This window comes from Ambystoma mexicanum, chromosome 6p (assembly GCF_040938575.1).
Source record: "Ambystoma mexicanum isolate Mex_15411 chromosome 6p, UKY_AmexF1_1, whole genome shotgun sequence".
Lineage (NCBI taxonomy): Eukaryota > Metazoa > Chordata > Amphibia > Caudata > Ambystomatidae > Ambystoma > Ambystoma mexicanum.
This window is the reverse complement of record NC_090935.1, coordinates 941256416-941281145: the sequence shown is the minus strand read 5'-3', so window position 1 is coordinate 941281145 and position 24730 is coordinate 941256416. Positions and strand designations below refer to the sequence as shown.

Below are 24730 nucleotides of genomic sequence, written 5' to 3'. Positions count from 1 at the left end.
TCATGACTCCTCCTTTGTATCCTTCAGTTTGAATGCAAAGGATTTAACACTTCCGAAGCAAACACATGGGTTGGAATCCCCCTTTGTTCTTGTGAGCATCTCTGCCATGGTGTCTGAGGCACCCTGTAAATATCACACTTGTCAGCCCAAAGAACAGGGTCCCTGTCCTGGCAGTATCAAATCACTGGGAAGTGTGACATTTGGCCTTTAAGCCAAACTGGTCTAACAGGAATGCCTGCCTCAGCTAGGCTGTTGAAGTTCTTTTTGTGAGGAAAAGTAAAATAACTGTAAAATATACCTATATTTTTGCAGCTTTTCTTCCCCAAATGTACAGTTGTGTTCCTGGGCATTTGACAGTATTTCCCCTTCCACAATGTCATTTCATTTCTTTGCAAAGCAGTATAACACGGTTTCATTTCATTTTCAGGCCCATTTAACAAAAGGCGGTTTTCCTCACATTTTGCTTTCTGAAAGCTTTCATAGCTCTGGTCAATTTCTACACACAGGGAAATGCTCAAGAAATGGGTTCTTTGAAAGACACCAGGCAAAGGAGAGAGAGAGAGAGCTTCTTTTGAAGTGCTGTGCGTCTGTTAATTTGTTTCCAAAGTGAATGTTCGCCGTACGGCCTGAAATATAATTCCTGCTTTTCACGCACTTTGACACAACAATGCCGTTCAGAGACGAATGGCCCTCATTTGATGATGTTCAGCCTGAACATAGATGGACATGGCTGTGTTTTACTGCAACCAAACTGATGTTTAAAGTTGAAAAATGGCACCACTGCAAGGTCATTTTAAACACAGAACATTTTCCTTTGCAGTTTTAAATTTTTGCAAATCGCAGCACTGCAGCGCTCAGCCAGGCTGCCTTTGAATTCCTCTTTTTGGATTCACATGAAGAAATAAATGCAGCCATTCTCCGGGTGTCTATGCTCCATCTCCCCCCATATGTGCTCAGCAGCCACAACTCAGCCATTATTTTTGTAACTGCTAAAATGCAGTTTTGTGATGCTGGGGTTTCTATTGGGCTGGTAAATGTACCCCACACCTATCATAGTTCCCTTTTCCTGAACGAAAGGACTGGCGCTCTTGCTGTAGTGTGCACAAGGAGCGGGCGGGTTCCGTGCCTGTTTTTTTGGACTGTAAGGCATCATCCACCTTCTTCCCAAAAAGGGAAGACCTGTCAAAGGGCATATCCACGAACCTGGACTGGACATCGGGTCAAGAATCTGTGGGCTTGAGACATCCCTGCCTGCGTAGGACCAAGCCATTCCCAAGCTGGTAAAAACCAGTATCAGAAATGTCCACAGATACCATAATGGCATGGTCTGATGCCAACTCATCCTCATGGAAGGAGTCCATGGCCTCCTGCTTCTTGTCATTTGGCAGGAACTCTAGCCGGGGGCCCCACTTGCACAAGAGTTTGCAATCATAACGTGAGAGTATGGCCATTGCATTAGCCGTCGTGATAGTCGTGGCTGCGGTGGTAATTATCTTTTTACCAAAGGCGTCGAGGTATTTGCCTTCCTTGTCTGGGGGGGACAGAGAAGGATGTCGATGGGTTAGCAGACCTCTTTCTGGCAGCCGCAGAGACAACAGAGTCTTGCATGGGTTGGGTGCAGAGGGAGGCGGCAGCACTCTGGGGCTCTGTATTTTTTTTGTCAAACCAGTCTTTTTAGCCGGAGCAGTTGCGAGATGCGCTAAGGTGACTAGGCCTTCCTCCCAGACGTCTTCCAATAGCGTGATGGACATGACCGATTTCCTGTGCTTCTCTCTGCGCTGGTACAACACACTCTCCTTTCAAGTGGAATGCCACCTGGTCCCCAGTTATTTGTGATGAAATTGTTAAATTCGTCAGTGTGGGTCGAGTGTGTGGAGACCATGTCGTCCAACTAGTCGGGATCGGTGTCTGTCCCAGTATCCGACAGCCTCTGTGGCACTGACCAGTGCTTGCCCCTTCTCGGGCGCGAGCAGTGTCATCCACTTCCCTGGAAAGCCCGGGGACATCTGTGCAAGGTCACCTAATAGGCTCTGTAAGCGGGGCTGGTGCAGGCAGCCATTGTTGCAAGGTTGCTACCAGAGTGCTTGAAGTTGATAACATGTCCAGTGACATGCCTCTTTGTGGAGGAAGCGATGGTGGCAGACAGATGGCTTGAGCTGAATGCAGAGGGGTAAAGGTGGTAGTCTGATCAGGCTTGGCCTCACCCCGCAGTGAACTTCTGGAAGGCTATGTCCCGCGTGCTGGCGACGACGACGGCAGCGACATGATAGCCTCCTCCTCTGCTTCCTCCACATTCTCCTCCTCCTCTGCTTCCTCCACATTCTGGCAGCAATGAGACCCCCAGGTTAGGGAAGGATACCCGGGTCTTCAATGCAGACACTGCTGGTGTGGGTGTTGGAGATGCCAGTGACAATGGCAGTGGTAACAATCCTATGGGAAGATCCACTTTTGCTAGTCGACAAGATGCTCGATGACGCAGTTATCGTGGTCATTGCATTGACATTTCGGACGATGATGCGGAAGTCGTGGATGATAATTTGGTCCATGATGCAGTAGTTTTGTGACCGTTGATGTTTTGTTGACTTAGTGCTGTTGGACGGCATTGATGGCCTTGGGGTAGACGATCTGGGAGGGAGGCTTGGTCGTTGACAATTACGTGATTGTTGACTATTTCGACGACAAGCCCGATTTCGACATTGAAGCCGAAGAGCGGCAACCAGATTTTGACATGGATTTAGAAGACGTTGCCTTCCTGGGGGCGATGGAAAGGGCCTTGGCTCTCCTCCCCTGCTGACCCCCCTTGGGCACTAACCAAAACTTGTGCAAGCATCTGGGCTCGTCGTCAGAGCAGTCTTTATGCCTCTTCTTGCTGGTGGTCTGGACTTCATGCGACCTACACCTCTTACTAGAGGTGGTTCACTGGACCGTCCTGCAGTGCCGTAACGAGGCATGACTCCATACGAAAGCATAGTCAGAGGCCCCGCAGGAATCCGCTAGGCACGTGACAAAACAACAGTGACGATCCCTCAGTGTCTTATTGGAGAACGACTGGTAGATTTCGCAGTCCTGGATGAGATGGGGAGGATGAAGACAGTAGAGGCAGATGCCGTGGTGATCCTCTACATAGACATTCTTCAGTCCACAGCGGGCACAGGCCTTGAACAGGCTCTTCCTCGTGGATTCCGCCATGAGATAGGCCCAACTGTGCAGACAAAGCTTTGCCGAAGATTACAGAGGGCGGGAACAGACCTTTGAGCTAGCACGGTCGCCACCAATGCCAGTCATCGAGTAGAGGTTGAAAAATACACATTTTTAGTGGAAAAAATATTACAATCCAAAATTATTCATAGAAATGTTTAAGAGATGATTTTTGAGGACTCCTTACACTAACATGTGGTAATAAATCTCGTAAGTGTTACTATTGGATGTGAACAGTACGACCCAAAATTACTGTAATAGCACATAAAAGTGACAAAGTTTTCAGTTTAAGTTTAAAGTGCTCTATGTTAACTGAGGATTCCCAGCCTGATGGGGAATATTCACAGCATGTGAATCTATGAAGGATCCAATGCTGGAGAATTAACCAACTTCATAATACTACATTCTCCGTTTCTCGTTGGAGCCATCGGAACAACAGAATATAGTGGTTTGAGACAAATATTTCAAGCCATATTACCGAGTCACCATGTTCAGACTTCCTAACCAGTGGTCTAACAGCAAAATGCACTAAACGCAATGCAGGTTTTAGACATTAATTTATTTTAATTTTATTTATTTATATGCAGGACGAACAATCCTCTTTTGATCACAAACGAACGTATACTAGACAAGAAATCCGATTTGACGGGAAGCAGTGAGCTTCTTAGAATGGGATGAGTTTGAGGGACATGCTGACCAGCATGTGGAGGGGAGTAAATGGAACAGTCGCCATTAACAATACATAAGTGGACACACATAGATTAAGGACAACCAACACTGGACATTTTTAAGTGGAGGTAGGCGGTACGGCCAGCTGTGCTCGGGACACAACCGTGATGGGTGAAGTGCTAGAATGGAGGTAGAGTAAGTGAGCGACAAAGGCAGGCCCGTCATGCTGGGCCCTTCCTGACGAAGCCTTCCTTAACACCCAATAAGTGGGGGACAAATGTCCCAAAAAGCAGCCAATGCACAAGCAAGGTACAGTAATGAAAAATGGCAGGCATCCAACAAAGTCTATTCTGAAATAGTAGAATGACAAAAAAGGTGAGGGATACGACTGGAAGATCAATTTCATAACTTGTGACAACATTAAATTGCAATGAATCCAAGAAGTTTGCCATCTCTCCTCAAGGGGGTGCCACCTACCTTGGGACTAGGTATAGAAGATTGCTACGCTTAAGGACAGGGTAAACGGGATTCCTTTAGGGGTTACTGCCCCTTAGAGGACAGGAGAACCCCAGAGAGACTCAAGTCATCACCACCCCCTCCATAGACTAACATCTTTATGGGGAATGCAGGAACTAATGTGTGTAGGCAATGACTGGCTCAGCTTCTGACCCAAACTTAATTTCATCATCTTTAGGCAAAACAGCAGAACGGCAGAAAAAATCAGGTGAAGAACCAATTAGGAAGGAGTATCCGTGCAGCCCGCATAGTTTAATTACACTGCAGTGCACACTTACAGAGAGAGACTCAGACAGAAAGCCAGAGGTGGCATCGCACCCGGAGGCCCGCTCTAGGAGAGTGTGATGTGGTCCAGCAGGCGAGAAACCAGAGCATTGGTGTGTGACAACATGAGCGAGAACAGAGTACCTCAGACGGCCAAGGCAGAGGCCGGAGGAGAAACCGCCCACAAGCTCCTGCACCTGGCAAGCGGGAACCAGGAGGAGGCGTCCACCACAGCAAAGTCCAGTTGAGTCATAAGCAGTTCCGTGGGGAGACGGACAGTCAACCTACAAAGACCATCCTGGAAGCACTGCTCACCAAATACAGGTATGCTTCAGAGGAACGTGAGGCACGTGCCAACGTCCGAGAAAGAATTACCAGTATGGAGCAGAAACAGAAAAGCCCCAGAGTGAGGAGAGAAACCAAGAGAAGCCTGGAGTGGGGAAGGAACAGAGACGCCCCATAATACAGAGAGAAATACATAAACCTAGGGGTGGGGAAAGAGCCAAGAAACCCCTGGAGTAGGGAGAGAAACTTAGAAGCCTGAGAGTGGGCAAAAGAGACATAGCAGTCCGGTGTGGGTGAGAGAAACCACAAGAAGCCCCGAAGTTGGGAAAAGAGAGTCAGAGAAAAGCCTGGTGTGGGTGAAAGAACTGCGGAACTCAGAGTGGAAAATGAGCAAGAGGAAACCCGCAGAGTAGGGAGGGAAGAGACTGAAAGAACCCTAGACAGTGGAAAGGGCAAACACTAAAGTCTCGCTCAAGGAAAAAGGACCTTGAAACACACAAGTCAAGGAGAACCAGAAAGACCCATTTGTAACCCCCGGGACGGCACTCAAGTCATACACAAACTATATGGTTTTGGACTATGAACTATATGGTATTGAGACCCCCCAGGGTGGGGTCAGAAGCAAACAGCCCCTTCCCTTGGGCAAGGCACAACTTATGTTTTGGTTGTTTTATATTTTCTTTTGAACAGTAGGGGAAAGAAGTACGTTACAGTAGGATTTCTGGACAGAGGGCTTCATTTTATGTTTGACCATCTTCACACCCAGACAAGAACCCTTTTTGACCTTCGGCTGTATAGAGTAGGGCGTGATATCCCAAAGTTAGGGAAATATAAGGGCTTTTCAATCAGAAAATAATAAAACTTGAAAATCATACCTCCTTGTTTGTCTCCCGATTCTGAGTTTCCACAAAATGTGCGTGCTCTACAGAATACTTTCGAAATTAATCAAACACATATGTAATGCAAAATAAAAATACATTGTTGTACTTACAGAAATGTCAGGACTGGACAGCTCACACAAAAGCTTTTTGGCATCAATAACAGCTTGATATAGCCTCAGATATTGGCCATCGCTTGCCACGAAGCAAGCACTTGGTGAGTTGCAGTACGCACCTGAAAATTATTTCAACAAAACATTACAAATGACAAAATAAAGGGTGCACATGTGAAGCTATAAAACACACCAACATTCATGAATAGGTATGAGAAGCGTTTTAATAATTTGCTACTCTGAGTGTAGTGTGTCATGTAAAGCACTGGTATGACTTTCTAACACTGCGCTGTCCAGATGTGTCATGTTACACAGTTCTGGGTTTCTAGTAGAGCATAGCCTGCGACCACATAACAAATGGCAGTGCATACATATGTTGCAGATTGGTAATCATTACAATTTTGAATGGCTTATGACAACATAGGCATCTACATGGTCTTGCATGATGAAAGAGCATCAAGGAAAAACAAAGTGGTGTAACCCTTACAAATGCCAGTGTAATAATGATGTGGGTTCAATGTACATGTGTGTGTGGTGTGTTGGCTATGCCAGTTGCTAGCACTTGGTGGGTGTTGCCTGTCTAAATTGTGCTGTCATCAGATGGGAAACTCACTTAGTGGCACTGCTGTTAAGAATATCTGAGAGGTTTAATTGGGAAAAAGCAAGGAGACTGTTCAAACAATTAAAGGTTGCAAGCTCTGCACACGTTTGCAAAGTTACATAATTAATCAGAATTGCAGCCATTATAAGAAGCCTAAAAACAAGAGACATACTTTAGTCACAGATATATTTACATCAGTCAAAAAGAGTAAAGGCAGACACAGAAGGATCAAGGATGAGTATACCTTTCAGGCTAGAGTTTGCAATTACATCAAAAGAACACTTATTTCAATTATGTAGAATATCAGCCCTTTGACTGTTAGGGAGAATTCTCCTTTATGGCTAATTTCCCTCACCTAGTGAGTCTCTCGGCAGCTTTTCTGGATTTCAGGGGTTTCTTTTTTCCACCTGGTAAGCGTGTGAGCCTTTTTTCCCCATTCTTACATGTGTTTTGCCATGTGTATTTCTACTTTTTGTGTGATCTTGGGCACTGGAGCCACACCACTCAATGAGCCCCACTTGTGTGTGTCTTACACAGCACCTTCAGTGCAGTGACACAAGGTTGTCTGAGACTTCCCACTGACTCAATTTTTCTGGGCCTGACTACTGTCTCCCAGAAACATGTAAAGATGCCATTAACGTTATGTAGTCTTTTTAAATTACAGACTCAGTACACCCCATCTTACATGGAGTATTGGAAAGGGCTAATCCCTACCCCTTTTTGTTTGTGCCTCTTGGAGCTTTGTTTTTCGCTCTTAATATTTAGACTTGGCTTTTGGCAGTGGTATCTACCCTACCTTTTCTACCGCGATTATATAATATAAACGTGGTACTGTTTTAGGCTATTGTATTAGCCTCGAACATAAACCCGCTTGACCAAATACTTTTTATTTTGGCTCCGGTCGTGTTTAGTCGCCATTTCTTTTTGTTAAAGTCCTTCTTGTGTTTTACTTTTCGCGCCAAAGCAGGTTTGCCTTTTTGTTCGCCGACCTTTGGCGGGCTTCTATGGAGAAGCCCTCCTTTGGCATCTGGGTGTCTGGGTGGGCTGAATGTGAGGGAGGGGTTTAGTCACCCCCTGCATATGGTCTCCTTGGAGACCCAAGTCACACTGTGTCAATTGGCTGAGGTGGTTGTCCGGGTCGGACAACCCCCCTGCTGAGTGATTGACAGCCAGGCTGTGTGAATGGGGGATTTTGGCATAAAAGGCAGGACTCTTGGGTTGGAAGTCAGAGTCGCCACTGGAACTGCAAGAACCGAAGAGAAGCGGAGAAGACGACGGCTGCTGCTACTCCTGAGTCCCGGTGAAGCCCTGATGCAGTCCTGAGTTATCTACCATTCAACGACATAAAATCCAGTCCGGAGTCTTCTTCCCTTGAGCCTGGTGGGATCAACCAGCTCACCTTCCACAGCCAGAGGATCCTCTTCTTGGTCGAAATCGCTGCACACAGCTGTAGGGTCCGGGTAGCCATCTGAAGAGCCTCTCCTGTTTTAAAGGAGCGCACCTTTTATTCACCATTGCTTCGCTGCTGCTGGTCTCATCCCAGGGTAGTGCAGATCGTTCCAGACGTCTTACTTCTTGTCCCCACGACTGAAGCTTCAGGAACCGTGAGTCTGCAGGAACTGCCAGGAGCAACTGCCGTGGCACCAGCTTGCTTCAACGAATAAGGTACTGTGTCCGACTTCGAGGAATTGGGGTGAACCCTTCTTCCTCACCAAAAGCTTGTCCTTTTCTTCCTTCCCTCAAATAACTTTTGCTTCCCTTTGTGACAGTATCTAAGTACTCATGGAAATCTCGAATCGTGAACTGCTCTAACCATGTGATCCTCGGCAACAGGTACCCTGTTCCACCTGTTCCATTGACACTGGCGCAGGCCTATTGACTTTTATTCACTTGTTAGAAAGGGTCTATTTGCCTTGAAAAAAGTATTGCCTATGATTTTTATCCCCAATTCTCTTGTTTTAATTCATGTGCTAAGTGTGTTTGACTTCGGTTACATTTCTTCCCGCAGGTACGCTTATCTTTCGTAAGACCGAACTGTCATTACTGTCAAAAAGTGATTGCGTATGTACTCCCAGTAACGTCTTTGTTTCCCAACCCCCGGTCTGTGAAATCCTAAGGTACTTACCTTGAATTGTTCTGCACAAGGGGAATTGGTTGTGTGTAGTATATTTGAAGTGTGGTTTTATTTTACTAGAAGTGCAGTGTTTTGTGAACAGATGGTTTAAAAATAAATTTTTACCAGAAACCTTGAGTCAGTGTTTGCTTGAGTCACAGTAATTGTAGTCCTTTGTGTAATCTCTACTACTGCTCATTTGCTCTTGAGATAAGTCTGGCTGCTCAGCCATTGCTACCCCTCTTTCTGTGTAGTATAGGCTTGTACCAAAGGTGAACTTGTATTGCCACTTGTCGTCTTAATTGTGCCCAAAGGGCACTGATTATGATTCTGCCTAACATTGACAACAAGTCAGACCAGGATGATGGAGCACAAGAAAGTGCATAACATAGAATGGAAACAGTGCTACGGTCATCAATGTAATAATACGGAGAGCAAAAGCATTGAAAGGAAATGGCATAGCTTGGAAATGGGACAAAGAAGCACTTGCTAGTGCATGTTGTACCAGAAGAGGGGTGCATTTAGAAGGGGGTATCCTATGGGGAAAGGATGAGTTAGCCCAACATTGTTGCTCAACATTTCGGCCCAACTAACATAATTGGTGATGAAGAGTAAAGAGATCAGACACTTAAATGCAGCTTTCGTTAAAAAATTGATAACAGGATGAGGAACTATATTTACAGGGGTCTATTTTATGGTATTTTAAGGCATCTTTATTCGCAACAGTGCAAGATGCTTCATGGTTGGAGATGACAGTGCACGTAGGACTGGCACCAGGCAGAGAAAGATTTAAAGATTAGTGGTAGTTGTAAAGCATCATGTAGCGAGGGCTGCTTAAGGGAGATAGACAGTGGTAGGCACGTGTTGCAGAGTGGAGGAAGGTAGTTGGATGGGGATGGAGGGGTGGAATTGAGGTCTGGGAGGTGTGAAGAAGTCCCATGATAGAGGCTGGAAGATGGGAATGGAGTGTCTGTGGTGATCAGGGACCATCACTCGCTCTGCAAGGCAGGCCCCAGAGGATCCCCTAAGCTCCCTGTCAATCTCGAGCCTAGTCTGTATGCCGCACCCACCTGGTCTATAAATATGGGCAAAATATATCAAAAAGTGAAACAAAACATGTGACCGTTCAGCCACCACGATTGGAGTGTGTGGGTGGATCAACAGTAAGGTCTGGTTCATATAAAGGCAGTAGCTTGCAAGTCCTGCTCAATGTAAGGAAGGCATGGAATCAAAGTAAGGCAGACATGTGATAACAGTTCAAGGGTGTTAATTCAACTGTAAAATGGGTGAGATAAATGCCTAATCTAAACCTAAATCTAAGATAGGAGCAAGCTACGGCCATCAAATAATAATAATACAGTCCTAGTGGAGTCTAGTCAAATAAAAATGTCCTAGGCTAAAAAAAAAAAAAAATTATCAATCCTTACCACAATATTACAAAAGAGTGCGGGAGAATGTTTACAAGAAAAGAAAGAAGTCTTCACAAAATGATACGTCTGGATGTTATGGCCGGGGTCTCCCTTCCACACGTTTTTAGCACAGGACAAGGCGGGACTCTGGAGCACAGCACAGTCTTGGGCTTCCCTGGCACAAGCTTACAATTCCTTTTCTCAGTATTTGGGCCTTCTGTGCGTGAGTCTCTTCTCATGCAAGGTCTCTTTCTTCAGAGGGCCTGATACGCCAAAACAACAAAACAAGGTTCCTTCAGGTAATATTTATGTGGGGTGACTACCCTTCACCCTTGGATCCCCCTTAGTTGGGCTCCTATCCTCCTATCCTTCTCTCAATTGTCCGCCTCCCTCAGTCGGGTTCACACTTGTCATTACAATGTTCATAGGGGTTTTGTTTTTTTTCCTTTTTCCTTTCTGATGCATACTTTAATTTTTCAAAACAAATTTCTCAAATCGATGGGTTATGGATTGTGACGGCATTACCCTTCATTAACTATTTACCTCTACATTAATTCCAGCAGCTTGGGTCCAATAGACATAATATGTGCTGCTCCTTCTCACTCTGCATCACTCTATAAATGAAACAATGCTACTAGCAGCAGGAGCAACATTGTCAAGCACCAAAAGGCAATGCAGGGATTCCATGCCTTTCTAGGAGGAGACGCCCAGATACTCGGAGAAGCAACTACAATGGCTATGCCAAGGGGCAAAAGGAGCCATGGGTGACAAGTCTGAAGCATGTGTTTTGGACACATTTAGTACTGAGCCACTCATGTGGTCTATGGTGATAAGACGTCGAGGAAGTCCTTCTGGCCGATTGTTGGTCCCCAATGACATCAATACCAATTAGTACTGAATTGTAAAATGGACCATAAAAGGAGTAGGACCAGATTCTTAATGTTTTGCATGCACAGAGCAAGTACCAGTACCTTGGTAAGGGTATTTAACTCTAGCATGACAAACTGTAAATCGGGCTGAAGCATCACTAGGGCTGCTGGAGCCTCAGGAGTTTTAACAGTGACCTAGGAAATCTAATCATGACTAAGTGGTCCAGTGTGGTGAGGCGCTTCTGTAATACATGTTTTGGCACATCCAGGACCTACTCACACCAGCTTGTAACCAACGGGTTCACTTCTAAAGAGCTAATAAAAGCAGAGGATCAGGAGCATACAAAGGTGGGGAAAAGCAATGCACTCTAAACGACCAGCCCAACCCAGGTTCCAATCTACTACACCTGGTGAAAACTAGATTATGAAGATGGGTTTGCAGAAAAAGTCAAGACCACCAGCCAGTATGGGGTCAATCAAGTATTACAGGCTACACACGACTGTGGCTTTCAACAGAATAAGTGGCAGACCCTGCTTAGGACAGTGTCAGCAAACATGCACACATTGGAAATAGAAGAGATCAACATATCGGTGCACATATGCCTTGGAAAAGGGATTGTCAGAAAGCTTACACCTAAGAAAACATTGCATTATGATTGTTATATCCGTTGTACAATCTATGTGCATTCAGTTTACTCATTCCACAATACCTTATGTTAACAAGTATCAACTTGTTCAGAGTTCACAAACATATTAGCACTCGGTGTATTTTATGCATGTACTGGTGTGCAAAAATGAAAAAGGAATACATTAAGACAGCTTTACTAAACTCAATACTTAAAATTAAGTTTTGTATTTATTATCCACCATTGTCATTAGAAGGCATGTGGGTGGGACGATTAGTTTGGGGAAACTATGTCAAAAGATAAACTCGCTATTAATCTGTTCTTCATAAAATAAAATGCTGCATTCCTTATCCTCGCGTGTCATTGGGAGCATGGTGGCATGGACAAACATCTCAAAAAACTTGAGAGTTTTCACAAAATGAATCATCTTCCTTCTTGCAATCATGTCAATAGAAATTGAATGTTTAAGGGTTTAACCTTGTACTGAATACTATTTTAAATAGTTTAAGGTTAACATGTGTAGCACATGACTATCATAACATTACACATTTATTCTTCCTTAAAACCCACTACATAATATGTGGCAGCTGCTTGGATCACATGACTAAGAAACATGGTACAGAGTTGCCAGATATTCTCCCAAATCCAGACGGTAAAGAAAACACAGTGAGGAAATCATTCGGCGTAAAACAGGGAAAGACAAGAGTGACGTTTTCCTCAAGTTTTAAAGCCATATAATGGTATTCCAATATGATTTACATTCCAAGTTACCCGAGTTTAGACTTCAACCGAAGTACCTGAAGCTAGACCACAGGACACTGTCCAACTGTTGTGGTCGCAGTTTTTTTTTTTCATTGCATTATATAAGGTAGAACACCTGGCTAAATTGTAAACAAAATTCTAAAGTACAGTATTTCTCAAAGGACACACTAGCAAGACATTTTCAAATTATACAAGCATTGTTGCTGATTATAGAGCTTATTGATACTGTGGATTAATTAACAGGACACCATACTAATCTGGTTAAAGTTCATATTTGAATTCATAGTCTTCACTTGATGCATGTTTCAGATGAAACTGCTGTTCGAATCGTTCAACCCCAGACAAAAAAAATTGCTAAAGAAATGCTAAGAAGCGCTTGGTCATAGAGTTTTTATTTAGTTGTTCTGAAAGCATTTCTCGTCCACATGCAGCTGCCTGAGGTCTTAGTGGAATCCCTCTTCTTCAGTGTCCGTGCTGAGGCCTGCTCTGCTACAATTTAGATTACAACATGGATTTGAGAAGAGTGTTCCTCAATCAAAAGTTCCTGCGCGATCTGCTGAGAGACCTGTTGCAGTGGTGCTTCCATTAGGTCTGCTGTGTTAGGGGCAATATACAAGAGAGATGAGCTAGAGACTTGAGAATTAAGATTATCAACTGTCACACTGTTTTGAGAAGAGATTGGAGTGTTTTTCATTGTCAGGTCAGATGCCGGCAAAAGAGGCCCCAAGAATTTGACAGGACAGAAAGCAGATCCAGTGGGGATGAAATGTACTTTGTTTTTGTTAGGGCATGAAAAGAGGCAGTCGAGAAGACATTTCCTCAAAGACCTTCACTCGCTCACAACCCTCTGGGGGTTCTCGTTTGAACATGTAGCTGTTTGGTTTGGAAGAGGAGGCATACTTGGGCAAAGGTGAGCTACTCCCAATGTCTTTATCACGGTCATACAGCAGGTCCTCTGTTGAGCATGGGCTGCCATCATGAGATTCGGAGGACAAAAAGGAGAGACAGATGGTGAATGACTACTGCAGCTGCTCCTGCGTTCCTCGACTGATGAGGTCCGCCTGTCAATACTACGTAATTACTACGTGTACTGCTACTCCGATAATGAGAGGGTAAAGGTGCTCTTTGACCATCAAGAATGTCCGACTTAGTGGCTTCTTCCTTTTCATTGGTTTCCTTAATAAATACTGTTTCTAATTCAGGGTTTATTCCTTATAAATTGCAGGATACTCGTGAAACAGTTGATTTTGGCATTGGCGTGTTGGATAATTGCACTGCAACAGACCTTGACGTAGAGGCCTGTGTCTGGCTGTTTGCTATATGGTTTCCATGCAAAGGTGACTGTCGATCTTTTTCTTTACTGTGCCGACCGCTATGTTTATTGCGCTGAAGTTGTTGCCTTAATTTTGCAATTTCTTTGAGTTGGTCCCCATGACTCAGACCGCTGGTGGGTACTTTTCTTCTTCATTCCTTCTTCCCAACAGGTAGGTGTCTGTGTAGATCCATCTTTCATGCATGAAGGGTCATCCAAATGAGGGTCCCGCGGCCACTGTCCAGTGAAATGCAGTCCAGTTATTGTGTCCAATGAAGATGTTTGTCTTATGGCTTTGGAGGTCCATATTTTATGAGATTTTGGCTTGTCAACTTTGCACCTGGTGGAGCCGGCGCTTCGAGTATCCGGGGAGCCGCTCCTCCTTCAGCTGTCAGGTGTCGACCTCCGAGCCCTACCAAAGCCGCCTGGGGCCTCTGGTCCTTGAGGACTGCCACCAACTATGCCAGGCGTCGGGGGACTATTACCAGGACTATTACCACCGGGTTCAGTGTTGCTGCCCACAGAGGCTGATCGAGTCGGGCTGAGCGGGTGCCCGCTGTGGCGAAGCTGGAAAGGTATAGTGGCCCGGATGGGCTGCAGGAGCAGGCGGCTGCTGGCAGGCGAGGAGCCGGTGCCGCTGCACTGCCTCATCCTCTGGGGCTGCTGAGATGCGCCGGAAGCCATGACATCAACCCCAGCAAGGTGGTTATCAACGGGGGCAGGTCCAGCTCATGGGTTCCCCAGACACTGGTGTATCCAATGCCGCTGCTGACAAAAGAAGCTTCCCAAGCGGCTTAAAGACGCTGGGAGATGGTAGGGTCTCGTTCATAGGTGTTTCAACACTATGTGGTAGTCACTTCCATTGTTTTTCCAGTCCACAATCAGGCTTTCTCTTAAGCCCCCAGTCAGGATTCACACAGTCACAGTTCGCACAGCGTTTCCCTCAGCCGGGCGCAAACCCCTGTTTCACAATGTCAAAACTTCGTTAATGGGTTGACTTTCGATTGTACAAGGGATTTGGCTTAACCCTTGTATGACAACCTTAACTCTTTATACCGCCTTCCCTATTGCCTCTTGGTACTTTTAGTTTTCTTGCTTCACAATATTCGATGAAGTCTCTTTGTTCAAAGAGGGGTAGCAGCTAGAGACCTTCGACTGGGAGCCCACGTGGCGCTGGACCACTCGATCTCTGGTACCACAAAAGACCTCTTGTCTAATTATCTTCTTTACTGTTGCCACTTGAGTTCAACACATTACGGGTGACTATCAGCTTCCTCAGACTCACTGGCTGTGCTGAACTCGTTGGCGGTTCCTTTGCCGCAGGAGTCAAGGACGGTAGCATGAGGACAACCTTGTCTGCCCACCCTGGCTATCAATGTGGGTCGGTGCCCTGTACCGCTGACATCCGTTACACTATGGGCCAGCCTCGATTCCCGGTCTTAAGTCTTTCATCAGAGGTTTTGCGGGCCTGGGTTGAAAAGGGCAAGGGCAACTCCCTCATTGACGTCCTTTCAGGTTTCGCCGCCTTTCTTCTCTGTTTGAACTGCCGTCCTGGAACGGCTGCTTCCTCGTGCGTTTGGCCTTGCTTGGAGTGCGCTCTGCTTTTTATCCCTATGGGGAAGGGAAAGGGTAGTCTGGTGTGTGCAATTGTCAGGTAAACGGCCCTGGTATTAGTACACTGTCGTTCACTTTGTGAGAAAGTGTGTGTGTAGGAAAAGGGTGGGGTAGAGTTTCTACATATCCTACTAGGCCAGATGGGTAAAAGGTGTCACAAGGAAGGGGATACCGCATCTCAAACTTCGGTGTCCAACTTCCACTCCCCGAGGAACCCCCTCATCCAGGTGACCCTCCCGCACTATTCCACCCCCAAGAACTGGATCCAATAGCGATGGCCGTGTCCTGGGCACCTGGATGACATAATCCCGGGGACTAGCGGATGAGACCCCTTCAGGTTTCTCACATCACCCAACACCTTAAGGACACTGCACGATAGTGTGCACCTTCAGTTATAAAAAAATCTGGAACTAAACATTATGATAGAAAGCAGGAGGCTTCAGGCATTACTTGCAACTTTGGCATTCTGTTTATAGAGAGTGATACAAAGATGGTGGGCAGACATTTATATATGCAGGGCAGAAGAGCCAAATACTAATCGATTATTTGCATTTGACACCTTCTCTGGTCCCAACAATAATTATATAAAAACATTTCTCATTCTGGCCACAAACACACCTGAAAACACTACTCTCATTAATGGAGATTGGGAGGTGAAATGACGGAGGCAGATAGAGGATGTGGGGCAAGGAGTACAGAGAATGACGAAGTGCTTGAGCGTGGCTGTGCTACAAGGAGAAAAAGCCAGGTAGCAAAGGCAGATGATAAAGAGAAGTGATCAGAGACACAAGAAAACAAAGCAGTGGGGGGAGAAAGAAGAGCAAAGGCAGGGGAGAGACTCCAGTCACATTACCTTAGTTACTTACCCACTTCTGAACATTTTTTCCCTCCATCTGCCTCAAGCCCTCTGTGCCGTTCCTTCACTCCAACTTCCTACCTTTTGCACTATTTTTGTATCTGTTTGTCCCCCCCACCCACCTCCAGCCCTCTGACATCTTCCTCTCCTAAATCCTTATCCTTAGGGCGTCTCTCATCTGTGTGTCCAAAGCAAAGGACGTGCCTGGAAGAGGCAGAACCCTTACACCAGACACTACAGGTAAGTGTGCCGAATCATGGGAATCCGTCACTGCCCCCCAAAGGGGAGCCTTTCCCTATAAGACTAGCTCTCCCTAGTGGTAAAGGCAAGCAGGACCTTATCGGGAGAGACTCCCCTTTTGGTGACAAGGACTCACGTTCTTATGAGGAACTCCCTCACAAACATACTAATATACCTACAAAAATATCCAATCGAAGAAAGACATGAAGAACATACTAAAATGTGTTACTGTCATCAGGAAACCATGAAGATCCCTTTAATGGAAAAAGTACCTTGTACTCCGATGAGAAAAACATTTATGGAGGTAACAGCGTCAAGCAAACAGAAAGAAAAGACTGCAAGACGATGCTGGGAAATCCTACGGCTACATCATAATGGGAAAAGGCAAGATCTGTGGAGGAAAAGAGACTCCGGACGCACAGTGTCGGGAAGCCGGCAAGAGAGAGAGAGAGAGAGAGAACCTGTAAAATACAAATTTGCTCTCAGGCAGATGCAAACAAGAAGCTGGTCACGCTGCGTCCTATACAAAAGACAAAGCTGCAGGGAATTGCAGGCGCATGGCGTCAACAAGAAAAGAAGCGAGAAACCAAACTGTACGCAAGGCATCCTTACCCCAGAGGAGAGATAAGTGGTGGCGCGACCATACTTAACCCATGGTGGACCAGTGGGTCTGGGAGTGATGCAGACACCACTTCCTTGAATTGTGAGCCGTAAAACAAGATAACGTTGAGACCATGTATGAGGCCACAGGAAAGAATACCAGAAGCACTTCAGGAGGCCAACTTGACAAGAGGCAGAGAAAGTCCCCCCCCTGACAAGGACTCCGACGACTGATGAACACCTTGGTTAGATTTTGTTGGGAAGGGATAACCCTTAGTATAGGGAATGATAGTCGTTCATCCATATTGTTCAATAAAATCATCAGTGAGATGGAAAGTCACAGCTCAACCTTATTCTCATCAGACAACTTAAACAACTGGGAAGGGATAACCCTTAGTATAGGGAATGATAGTCGTTCATCCATATTGTTCAATAAAATCATCAGTGAGATGGAAAGTCACAGCTCAACCTTATTCTCATCAGACAACTTAAACAACTAACAACTCTTGTCACCATCATGAACTCCACATCACAGCAACTCCATCTGCACTCCTCTGAAGACAACACATGTAGCCCCTTCCACCAACAGACAGAAGATGAAGCTCATCAACACCCACTCTGCAATCGCAAATGTGGCAGACAGTGCATGCACCGGTCACACGACCTGGATGGACTCTTCATCACTGAAACCTGACTCACCATCTCCTCAACCCAAACTCTCACCTTCGAAGACTACACCATTCAACTCCGGGATAGGCCAAACAAGACTCAGAGGAATCCCCAGGAGAAAACAAGAGAAAACCTAGCACAAGTCCAAACCCTCATCTAACCTAACCAGACATGAACTCTGAGCTGTCTGCAGACAACTGAACACCAGAGAGAAAAAGCACCCTCTACCAGAAGACCACAGCCAAACCCAACAATGAAAGGAAGGTTCTCTTCATGGCAAATTATGCATCAACCCCCACCTCTCATCCTAAAAAAACATCATTCCATCGAGAAATGTAAGGCCAGCAACAACTTCTCCGTTGACAGCATCAGTAAGCTATGCAAAAACACCACCACCACCACCACCACCACAACAAATCGCACTACTCAAGCCGCCAAGCAAAACAATGCCATGGACCACCTTCAACACTCAATCCATGGAGGACACGACCAACACCTGACCGTCCCTAAAAGCTACCTCATACTCTGATGACTTTCTGCCAGCCTTCATACTCGATACACTCACTACACAATAAAACATTGTTCTTTTCCTGGTTATTGTAGAGGCATTGCTCACCGAAAAAACATTTCCCACTACTCTCAACACTGGACAAATAGTCCAGCTCCTAAAAAAAATTCAAAACATTGGACCACTATGATCTACGTAACTAATGCACTACCACCCACCTTCCTTTTCTAGGTAATGGACATCCCTCCACCCTGATGCTCTCTGCAGCCTTCAACAGAGAGGATCATAAATCCATTGTTGACATCTTTTGAAACTGCATGTGAATTGGTAAGACCATCCTCCATACGTAGAAGACCACCATCAGTATGACTAGATGGATGCCTCCAGATCATCCCCACTATCCTTCACATGCATCAACCCTCAAACCATTGATCTTTAACCCGTACATGGAGCCCCTGGGATTCTGCCTTACCAATCACAACATCCATCAATAGGCAGATGACACTACATCAAAATACCTCCCATCATTACGCATCCAACAGTTCAAGGTCTACCTCCCCCAAAGACAAACCTGAATGTCCAATGCATGCCTTAAACTGAACCCCAATTCATCCACCTTTCCAATAACGCCAAACAACAGGTATTAACCTGGATGTCCACTATGAACCTAGAACGCTTTACCCCTCAATTGGCACCATGAGCCAAATCTGGGGGATGCCACATTGACCACAATCTCCCCTTCAAAATGCACATTGTAAAAATAACCAAGACATCTTGGTACCAGTTAACTTGCAGAACATCAAGCCCTTCCTTTTAGACAATGGGCCTCATGACAGCTCGGGCGGTAACCCTGCCGGTGCTACCGGACCCGTAATAATTTACTGGCACCTGACCTCCCAGTGCCATCGGGTCATTACTAGTTCAGCAGTTGGGAAGTCAGGCACCAGTATATTTGTTAATCCCCATTCCCATAGAGTCCTATGGGACTCTATGGGAGTGGGGACACGGGAGCAACAGTGCTGGTGCTCCCATGAAGAGTATGCAACCATGGCCGCTGCGTCTGGCAGGGTCAGACCTGTCGGGCACAGCGGCTCTGGCAGGCAGACTCGTAGTTTGCTGGTCTGGAAACAAGGGCTAACCGTCACCCTTGTTTCCAGACTGGGAAACTAATGAGGCCCAATAACTTTTAATCCAGGGTACAGGCTCTAGTCCTTACTCATCTGGGTGGTGGAAATGCCCTGCTCACCAGCCTACCCACCTCTGCCCTGGTACAAATGAGAGGATTCCTCCATGCCGCACTCTGCCACATCAAAGGCCTCCGCACACCCACACTCAAACTACATTGGTTTACCCCTGTGCTTTGAAGACCAGCTGCATCTTTTACAAAACTAACTTTGCATACTCCCTCTCCTCCTCGGTTTCAAGGTTACCATTTCTGGCGACCAACATTTCATAAGAGGCCAAAAACGGGTCAGATTAGAGCTGCAAAAATGCAAAAAAAAGAATAAAACAAGAAACGGGCTTTCTCCATCTAATACCCCCTAGACTGTGTAACCTCATACCAGTCTACATCAGACACACACACACACACACACACACACCCTTATTCAATGCAAAAAGAAGCTAAAGACCTACCTCTTCAAAGAGCACTTTTCTTACCTACTGTACCACCCTTGATGCCACCCACAGCCAACACCGCCTCAACTCAAATTTCTGCTCCTGTTACTTAAATTTAACACAGCTCTGACACAAATGTGCGCACTAGCGTCTAGTCCCATTAAACTCTGATGAACCGCGTTCTGCTGCATCTCAAATGTATTTCTGACTATATAAAGCACTCTGGAAGGTTGAACAGAGTCAGCATAGCTCAGGTAGCGCTGCTGCACAGCGGTGTGTGATGAATTCAGTGAAGTCATCACGGATTCCCCGGCGGTGACCTCTTCCCATGTGTCCAGGTACGGCAGCGGCTCCCTGATCCAAACCCTGGGGGCGGTTTCATGAGGGTGGATCACATGGGAGGAGACAACTGGTGTGGAGACATTTTAACTTAATTGGCCAAGGCGCGGTTTAACCCCCATTGCCATAAGGAAGAACCTCTTAATACCAGAGTTCTTAATTACCTTTTGTCCTTCAAGTCAGCCCAACACCTTTTGCTCAAATACCCACAACTCACACACAATATCTTTTGTCTCTAATGTGCCTTTTTGTGAAATTCATAAGAAAAACAATCCAGGAGTTAAAAGTCCCACGATATCTATGGACTCCAACTCCCATAACCACCCAGGTACTGAGATGAGGAGGAGGACAAGGGAGTTTGACAGGTGCTCCAAGTTTAACATGGAAACTAGTTATTTTTCCAAACCTGCAATGAGTGGGACATTTAAAGCTGGTATCTGAATTTTCAAGTTGAGCAGTGTAGGAGGAGACCTTGCCGCCCATGCTGAGGCTCAGTAACGCGAGGCACACCAATGGAGCTGGGGTAACAGAACCGCTGGGAGAAGAGAAGAAACATGTGCAAGCAAGAAGTGCTGTGGAGACGCTGGGACCCAGACTGCAGCTCCTGGCAGTTGGGCCGCTTGACGGGCAGCATTCTCCAGCCGGGCCTAGCAGAATAGTTGGTATTGGACTATGGAGCTGCGCAGGACACAGGGAGAAAGTCTGCACACTCCGGAACATGAATGCGGGTGAAGGAATCAAACCGCAGCGGTGCAAGCTGCATCAGAGATAGTGGAAGGAAACGGTCAGTCTGCCCAGAGCAGCTAAGGACCCCAGGGCATTCCGACAAGCGTGCCATCAAGTGTTTGAATGCTACAATACTGCTGACGCAGAAAATGCACAAAGGTTGTTTAAATGCAGTCAAAGCAAAGTATCAATTTAGCACCCAACAAGAAGAATGTTTGAATGCAGACAAGGCAAAGTTCCAAGGCCAGGTTTGTTTGAATGCAGACAAGACAAAGTATGAAAGCAAACACCAATCAAGTATAGCTGCATGAGATAACAAGGTGGGGAGAAGATTGTAAAGAATTGTGAAATGCATAAAGAAAAGACCTGACAGGCACATACACCAGGCAGTTAAAATTGTATTAAGATTCCTGGCATGGGAGTACACCAAGTGGTCTATAAAGCATCAGAAATACTACAGAAAAACGGTTGCAGAATGTATTTGTTTAAACAAGAACTTGGCGAGTCCAGTTAAGACATGAAGTAACTATTTGCTAAAGAGACATTTTTCCAGTTTTTCTAATAATCCAGGGCAAGGGAAACAACCTCTGTACCCAAGGGTCTTTAAATTGGAGAACATTTTTTGGTGAAGTCATCCTTTATGTTTTTGGTTCTGAACACTTTTGGCCAACATCCAGACAAAGACATTTCCTTGCACCTTTTGTTGTTTTGTTCAGTGTGACACGGCTTTATTTAATAACTGACATTCAGACACAGACAGACTTCGTTTTTGTTGCGAGGTAGGGAAGTCTCGTTAGAATAGCGCTAAAGAGGTATTATTCCAAGCCCTTTTTGTTTCATAAAATGTCTGATTTTCAGAAAAATACAACATTTGTGTCCGGCTCTCCTTTCTGACCCCTCACATGTAAGACTAGTAGTAAATAGTCCACTGAAATATAGTAAAGGTGTACTGCTTTCGAAGCATGTCAGACCCACCACAAGTTCTGCACAAAAGTATCCAGTCTTCTAAGGATCCCCTTATAAGAGTCCATCTAAACTTCAGCTCCCACTAAGATGACCTCATGTCAAGATTCGCCTGAGTGACAAAATATCACGGTCATAAGGTAAGTAACTCCGAATCTGATTTTGTGAAGTGTGGACTGGCAATGGAGAGTTGCACCTGAAGGGCACAGCGGAAGTGTAGGCTTTCCTTAATAGTTGCCTTGCATGCAAATGGAGAAATAGATGTACTTCGAATCCAATTAAAGGGGTCCACTGGATCAAAAGGACAATGACATTGACAAGCAACATTGACAGGCATCATTAAGAAAGCTAAGCAATTTTTAAATCTTAAGACGTTTGGGTGGTAAAACTAGTCATGCAAACCCATTAAGATATTATCATTGCAGAGCTAACCAACAGAAATGCTGGCTAACCACGCTGCAGACCCTTAAGATAAAATATAGCACAAAGTTCTGGTTATTGGCATCTGGGGTAAATGTTTTTTATATATTTATTATTGTTTCAAAACATGCTTAGCTCTAAACCTTCCAGAGCCATCACCCTTTTTGTTTTGCTATAGTTCAAATACATACCTGATGCTTTCACTCCCGAAAGACAGGCAAATTGGGAGAAGTACACCCAGCAATTAGACACAAGATTCTGCCAGATTTTGATTGGTGTTGCAAGAAAAGTGGTGCAATGTGAATGAGTCTTAATAGTGTTACTACGCGACCTAAAGAATCTACAGTAGCATTCCAAAAAGATATAGGTTTTTTTAGAGTGAAAATATATTATTACTAACCTAAGCAATTCCCCCATCGGAAATAGAAATTGCTTTTTTACTGCCAACTTCAAAAAACAGGGAGTACAATAAAACCACTTCAAAACTTTGAATGGAACCATAAACACAAAAACACCACACACTAACAGCGAGGCAAGCGAGTACGAGGGAGAGGACAATTGTACGAGAGAAGGAATTGGGTAAACAAGTGGATGACACTTGGGACATAAAGAGAGCAGATCACTTTCACAGCATGGAATTTAGTCAAATTCCAGATGCCCACGTACTATTAAGTTAAGTGTACAAATGGAAGATGAGCAATAACATGGTAGACCACGTTCCATGGCGATGAAGTCCTAAGAGTCCTGCTTATTCTTTTTTTTCCAACATTATTTTTATTGTTTTAAACATAACAAGTCATGCAGAAGCTGTGATTATTACATGTTTTACCAACTTGTGAGAACATTTAGTGGAAGGAACAGCTCTTTGCGTAATTAAGTCTTAGCCAGTCCTGCGTTCTCTTCAATAACAAAAATTTTAACTACAACAGAAAGGGGGGGGGACAAGGGACAAGGAGCTGTGTGCACATTAGGAACAGATGACTGTCTGTTTCGACAAGGAGACAATTTCAAGGGTTCGAGGTGACGCTTCGCTGGATTTCGGCAGTGTGCTTTAGCGCAGGACCTTCCAGGTAAGGGTAAATAGACTGATGGTTAGTGACAGTTCAGAGGCGTGGAGGAGCTCAGTTGCATATCCGGCTTGGATCTGTACATTCTTTTCAGTCTTGGGTTCCCATCCAGCGTAAGTTAGGTGGTTGCCTCGCCACCCTGGGGAATTGCTGCACATAGTCCAGAAAGGGCGCCCATATGCGTTCGAATTTGGGTTTATTGCCTGATCTGATGGCTGTGACTTTCTCAGCTGCAACAATTTCCCAGCATTTGGACCACCACATCTGTGTAGACGGGCCCTCTGGGTTTTTCCAGAGTCTGGCGATGGTAATTTTGGCCGCAGTCAGGAGATGGGAGCATAGGGCCGCCAGGCTGCCGGTTAGGGGGAATTGGCCTTCTCCTGTCGCCCCCAGTAGCATGATCCCTGGGTCCCAGGGGATGTTGAGTCCGGTGATTGTTTTAATTTGTTCCAGGATGTTTTTCCAAAATAGGGTGGCTTTAGGGCATGACCAGAAGAGGTGGAATAGAGTTCCGCGGTCCGGGCACCCCCTCCAGCACTGCGCAGGGATAGCCGGGTTACACTTGTTAAGGATTGCCGGAGTTCTGTACCATCTGTAGCAGACTTTAAACGCACTTTCTTTGTTCGTCACACATTTTGAGCTTTTCAGTGCACGGGACCAGATGTGGTGCCATTCCTCTGGTTCAATTGGTCTCTCGATGTCCTCTTCCCATTTCACCATGTACGGTTCTTTTTTTGTGGGGTCTGTTCTATCTAGTATTTTGTACAATGCGGAAATTTTCCCTTTTGGGGGATTTGTTGAGAGGGTGAGGTCCAATACTGTTAGCTCTCTGCTGCCTTGTTTCCTGACCTGGGGATTCGATAGCCAGTGCCTTAGCTGGGTATAGCGGAACCTTTCTGTTTCCTGGATCTTGAACTTTGATTTACACTCTTCGAAGTTTAAAGGGAGGCCATTCTCGAAGAAATCAGAAACAGTTTCTAAACCACGGGCCCGCCACTCCGTGAACTGGTTTGGTGTGATTCCAGGGGAGAAGTCAGGATTGTCCCAGATTGGCGTGAGTGGGCCCATTGTGCCTCTGCATTTCCACCGGCGGGCAGCCGCTTTTCAGCTGGCAACCATGTTTCTTGTTGCTGGTAGGGGACCTGGGCCCCTTTGGGCTCCTTGGAGTGGGGCAGAGCTTCCAGTGGGATCTGGCTCCAATCTTCCTCTAGTTGTAGCCACCGAGGGCGGTTGGCGGGGAGCTTCCAGGGGAAGGCCGGGGCTAGTTGGACCGCGAGGCAGTACCTTGACACGTCTGGGACCCCTAGGCCGCCCAGGGCAGCACTTCGGAGCATGATACGTTTTGGGATGCGGGACTTCTTTCCTTCCCAGACTAGATTCAGAACCTCTCCTTGCAGCTTTTGCAGGGCCTTTTCCCGGATCGACACCGGCAGAGCTTGGGCATAGTATAGCAGCTGTGGCGTAAGATTCATTTTTATCGCAGTAGTTCGGCCGAA

At 45.7% G+C, this 24730-nt stretch overlaps 1 protein-coding gene and 1 pseudogene across 2 annotated transcripts in view; both read right to left on the bottom strand.

Annotated features, from left to right (window-relative positions):
* The window catches only part of DMXL1 (Dmx like 1), a 1868248-nt gene that overhangs the window by 1349482 nt on the left and 494036 nt on the right, over positions 1–24730 (bottom strand). For both annotated transcript variants that reach the window (XM_069625559.1, XM_069625560.1), the window contains exon 13: positions 5924–6045. In XM_069625559.1, the coding sequence (XP_069481660.1) occupies positions 5924–6045 (122 nt within the window). The remainder of the gene's footprint in view (positions 1–5923; positions 6046–24730) is intronic.
* LOC138511092 (glucocorticoid-induced transcript 1 protein pseudogene) lies at positions 12800–23954 on the bottom strand (annotated as a pseudogene).